The sequence below is a fragment of the Fukomys damarensis genome, unplaced genomic scaffold (assembly GCF_012274545.1).
Source record: "Fukomys damarensis isolate Sample0158 unplaced genomic scaffold, DMR_v1.0_HiC HiC_scaffold_17, whole genome shotgun sequence".
NCBI lineage: Eukaryota > Metazoa > Chordata > Mammalia > Rodentia > Bathyergidae > Fukomys > Fukomys damarensis.
Genome location: NW_022900929.1, coordinates 16,376,821 through 16,382,042, shown reverse-complemented (window position 1 = coordinate 16,382,042; position 5,222 = coordinate 16,376,821). Strand labels below are relative to the sequence as shown.

General features: G+C 46.5%; 1 protein-coding gene across 8 annotated transcripts in view; it reads right to left on the bottom strand.

Annotated features, from left to right (window-relative positions):
• Srrt (serrate, RNA effector molecule) overlaps positions 1-5,222 on the bottom strand; it is a 14,751-nt gene that overhangs the window by 6,134 nt on the left and 3,395 nt on the right. For 7 of the 8 annotated variants that reach the window (XM_010609689.3, XM_019205389.2, XM_010609669.3 and 4 more), the window contains exons 3-5: positions 1,419-1,547; positions 1,038-1,184; positions 620-808 (exon numbers count right to left, since the gene is read on the bottom strand). In XM_010609689.3, the coding sequence (XP_010607991.1) occupies positions 620-808; positions 1,038-1,184; positions 1,419-1,547 (465 nt within the window). The remainder of the gene's footprint in view (positions 1-619; positions 809-1,037; positions 1,185-1,418; positions 1,548-5,222) is intronic. The other variant, XM_010609710.3, reaches the window with a different exon arrangement.

The window sequence follows — 5,222 nt, the reverse complement described above, 5'->3', positions numbered from 1 at the left end:
CGGGGGCGGGCGGCTCCGCCCGGGGGCTCATGTATGGGCTGGGTATGGTGGGGGTGGAGGTGGGTTTGCTCCGAGCTCCGTCGATGAGCGGGTGTAGTTCCCAGTTCTGGCTCTTTTCAAGGAGGAGGAGCAGAAAGAGGATGAGGAGGAGGAGCAGGAAGGGGGGAAAAGATGGTTGATTAAAATTAAAACATCCACAAAAGGAAAAAAAAATTAAAATTCTTTTTCTGCCATATGACCCTGAGATCTTTGCTTTTCTTGTCTGGATTCACTCGTCGCTTTTGGGAGGATGCCACAGCCACAAAGGGTCCTGGTGATCAGGAATGACAACGACCCAATACAAGCAAGTGGGATGCAGTCTGTCTGCTGCCCCAAAGGGCCAGGTGGCTCTGGCCTGTTGCCTGGAGGTATCCCAGTGAGGACAGTGGAAAAGGGAGATGGGGGGGTGTGGCAGTCACTGAAGGAGAAGACCCCATCAGCCAAGGCTGTTACACTTCCCCTCCCCCACCCCAGGAAGTTCTGGATTGGGGAAAATGGGAAGAGGACAGGGCTGCAGCTCCACTGGCAAGGCCAGGGAAATATGCCAGGGAAAAGGTAGCAAGGAAGCTGGGGCACTCACCACTCCTCGTCTTTATGAGCCAGGAAAAAATCCTGCATCTGCTGCCTTCGAAAATCTAGCTTGTAGTCATTATACCGCTTGACAGCCTCTGTCTCATCCACAGAGTCATCCAGTGACAGGAGGAACTCCTTGAAGGTCTTCATCACTGGCGGCGGCACACCCAAGTCAATCTCAGCAATGCTGCCCAGCCTGGAGGGCCAGTCAGGAAATCTTGGTGTGTATGGGTGGGGGGTCGCAGGGGGCCAAGGTGGACAGCTGCCCGCTTCCTGTACCTACGATGGATGCCACCCCCAAGCATGAAGCATTCCTGGGTATCTAATCCACTACCCGGCTCAGCTGTGGTCTTCTTCAACCCCAAGCCATGCCCCAAGCCTGCCAGTTCCCTTCTCCCAAGAAACCCAGAACCAGAGGTCTTTACCTGGCCTGGATAGGCAGTACATGGTGCTGCATGATGTGGACGTCTGGGTGGCCCCAGGGCTGAGGGGGGCCATAAGTTGGGCCCCCACCCCCCCCAGCATAGGGCATCTCATAGCCACTGTGGTATGGGTCAGAGCTGTGCTCATCCCTGAGGGCGGGGACACAAAGGTCAGAGAAGAAACCAGAACCATCTCTCCAGAGCACGAAGAAGAGCAAGAGGAAGGCACACACACAGAATGCGGTTTCTCAACCAACGGCTTGAAGGGACAAAGAAACAATGGGGTAGGGTGAGAACAGAAATGGTCTGAGAACAGAAAACAAGCTTTCAGCAGAGGTGATGCCAGACAGCTGCGACTAAAGAGAGAAACTGACGCCATCTCACCAGTCTCGTCGCATGCGCTTCTGTGGGGGGCTGAGCTCGTGGCGGGGAGGAGAGAAGCGCTCCCGTCGATTCCGGTCATAGTCACGATATTCACCCCGACTACGGCGCTCACGGCTACGGTCCCACTCTCTGGAGGGGTGAACCAGCATCAGTCATTAAAGGTGCAGCTGAACAGGCCAATGCCACACTCCTGGACAGGAGCCTCCTATCCAGACTGACACGCCACACTAGAAGCCTAAAACTGCAAAACCACACTCTCAGTCAGACACTCTCCTGTAATGCCATCACTTTCAACCACCACCCTCAAATTGATGGCTCTGACTCTTCCACCAGCCTGGCCTCTTCCCAAGCTCCACTCACTGAAGATTCCTCTGCTGGTGGGCTGGGATGTGGCTCAGTGGTGGGGCACTTGACTGGCACGTATGAGGGCCTAGGTTCTAGCCCCAGCACTGGAAAAGAAATCCTCTACCCGAAGTCAGCTACCTGTAATTCATGCTTCACATAAGAAATGAGACTATCGTTCCCACCACTGTAGGCCTCAAGTTCTGCCAATATCAAGCACTGTCCTCACCACCAAAAGCACTGTCTTGTTAATCTTCCACCTACAGCCTGTCAAAGATGTCATGCCATTGTCATCTCCAGACTTGGTCCAAGTCCCTGTCACTTCCCCAGCACTGGTTGTTTACCTGCCTCTGCTTTCTCTCCTTTTCTACTGTCAAAGTAATCTTTGTCAAAATCAAACATGACCGTGTCATACACCCTTACTTAACTGCCAGTAAACAACCCTGCTGAGGACTCCAGCTAGCCTGGCTGTCACTCCAGCATTTCCACCAGGACCGGCCATCCCTAGGCCCATCCAAACAACAAAAATATCTCTGCTCTTGAGATCTCCTTTTATACTAATGGAAAAAATATTTGTGCGCGCAGCGCTGAGAGTGGAAAGTAGGGCCTCACATGCTAGGTAAGCACTCTACCAGAGCTACATCCCTACCCATTATTGTGAAAATTATGAAGGACACCAAAGAGTTTCTGCTTTTGTGGGTTATGTCTATCAATACCTACTAAATTCAAAATTAAGAAAGAAAAACTGAATATCTATTTAGTATAAATTACATGTTTATGAGAAATGACTATTTTCACCCTCAAACATGAATGAAAATGGCACTGTTTTTACATTTTACACATCTCTTCAAGATCTGGCTTAACAGAAGACCATTTCTACATTTAGTGTCTCATGCTAGGTTGTTTGGCCCTTACATTGATGTGCAGTTACAAAAGGAAATGCATTAGAAGCCAGACATGGAGGCACACACCTATAATCCAAACACTTGGGAGTTTGAGGCCAGTCTGGGCTATATCCTGAGTTCAAGGCCAGCCTGAACTACACAGAGACCCTGTCTCAAAAAAAAAAAAAAAAAAAAACAGAGAGAGAAAAGGAAACGCTTTAATACAAGACTTTTTTCAAATAACTGTGACTATTTTTTTAAAAAAAAGATACTGCCTGAATTCAACAAGAGGTAGTTTCCTGTTTTTTTTAAGAGTTGAGGTCTTACTATCCTGGCCTAGGCTGTCCTCCTCAAATTCCTAGGCTGAAGTAATCCTCTTCCTTCAGATTTCCAAGTAGCTAGAACTGCAGGTGTGACCTACTGCACCACGCAAGTAGTTTCTTTTTTGTTGTTTTAAGTCAGGGTCTTGCTATGTAGTTGAAACTGACCTCCAACTCACTGTGTAGTAGCCTCAAACTTGCAGGGATCCTACTGCCTTAGCCACCAAAGTGCTAGGATTACAGGCATGCACCACCATATCAGGGCAAGAGGTAGACTCGAAAGGCTAGTTGGAATGTTCAATATAAAATCACATCAATGACCATCTGGTACTCTACATCAAAATCCTTGTTCTACCTTGCTTTTTTTTGTACTAGGGTCTGAACTCAGGACCCTGGGCTTTCAAGGAAGACCTACCTAGCTTTTTGAACAGCTCCTGACATGTGTCATTGTATAATACCAAAATATCCCCTTCATTACTGTACTACTTTTGTCCTCAGGAAAGTCTTTAAATACAGTGGTACCTTGGTTCACAAATGCTTTTGTTTGCAAACAATTTGGTTCTCAAACAGAAGTGTTGGCAGAATTTTTGTTTTTGTTTGCAACCACTGTAATGGATGACAAACACAACTGTGGCCATCTTTCCCAGACAAACACAGACATGGCCATCTCTTCTAAAACTGCAGGACAAATTCAGTTCATGAACCAAAGTACATCTGTATTAGGAAGCTATCAAACTCACACCAGTAAATACAAGTTCTCCGAAATTTTAGTTTCCACTGTAAAGTTTTATGTCTTAGTTCCTTCTTTTGCTGAGACAAGGCTCAACACCCACAAGTTAAGGGGGGAAAGGTTTATTTAGTTCACAGTTTGTAGAGGTTTCAGTTCATAATGGGCAGAGTGGTACATCAGACAGGCATCAGAGAGTTCATGGCAGGCAGATGGTAGCAAAGCAACCAGGAACAAGACAAGCCTCTGTCTGTCCCTTATACTGTGTATCCAGGCTTCTGGGATTAGGGTGGTGCCAAACCAAACCAATCAGTGGGCTGATTCATTAATCAATCATCTACTCTTTTTTTTTTTTTTTTGGAGACAGGGTCTCACCACATACTGACCTGGAACTCATTATGTAGTTCAGGCTGGTCTCAACTCACAGCAATCCTCCTGCCTCAGCCTCCAAGTGCTGGGATTACAGGCGTGCAACACCACACCCAGCTCAATCATCTACTCTTAATCCTAGCACCCTTAATCCTAGAATTGCACCAGGAGTCTATCACTCACTCTAGATTCAGCCACCTCTGAAAAAGCCCTACCTAGGAATGCATAAGGCTTTGGGGGGACATCTAGACACAAACCGTAACATTTTACTTCATCATTGACAACAAACACTGACAACTATCCTCTAAAGGGTTGTCTTAATTAACTTTCAAGATGTCTGCCAAATATAGCATGAACCCCCACTGACAGTCACCCATTCAAGTAAAAACCACATCACTGGAAAAACATTCCGTTGTTCTCCCAACTCTATTACACAACTGTTCTTGCCCAAAGTAACTACTATCAAGCCGGGCGTGGTGGCACAGGGCATGGTGGCACATGCCCGTAATCCCAGCACTCAGGAGGCTGAGGCAGGAGGATTGCTGTGAGTTCCAGACCAGCCTGGGCTACATAGTGAATTCCAGGTCAATCTCAACTACATAAGGAGATCCTGTCTCAAAAAAACCAACAAAACAAAACAAACAAACAAACAAAACAACATAATTACTGTCCTATATTCAGTAGGATGCATTATTCATACTTCCCTCTTCACCATACTGAAAAAATATATATAGCCAAGATTCCAATTTAGTAAAATGAAAACTTTTTTTTTTTTTTTGGTACCGGGGATCAAACTCAAGTCCTTGCGCTTGCAAGGCAGGCCACCGAATCGCTGAGCTAAATCCCCGGCCCTGAAAACTTTTTATTACCCTATCAAAGATAGTAAAACTGGCTTTTTTTGTTTTGTTGTTTCAACTCTGGTGCCATTTTCTTGATTTTGTGCTAAGGCATCAGAAGTTTTACCCACCAGTTCAAAAGCACTGTTGCTAAAAAACATCTACTTCTGGGCTGGGGATTTAGCTCAGCGGTTCAGTGGCCTGCCTTGCAAGCACAAGGACCTGAGTTCAATCCTCGGTACTCAAAAAAACAAAAACAAAAAAAAATCTACTTCTTAGTTTACCTTAAAATCAATTTTACCCTCACAGACCCCTAGGGTCTGCAG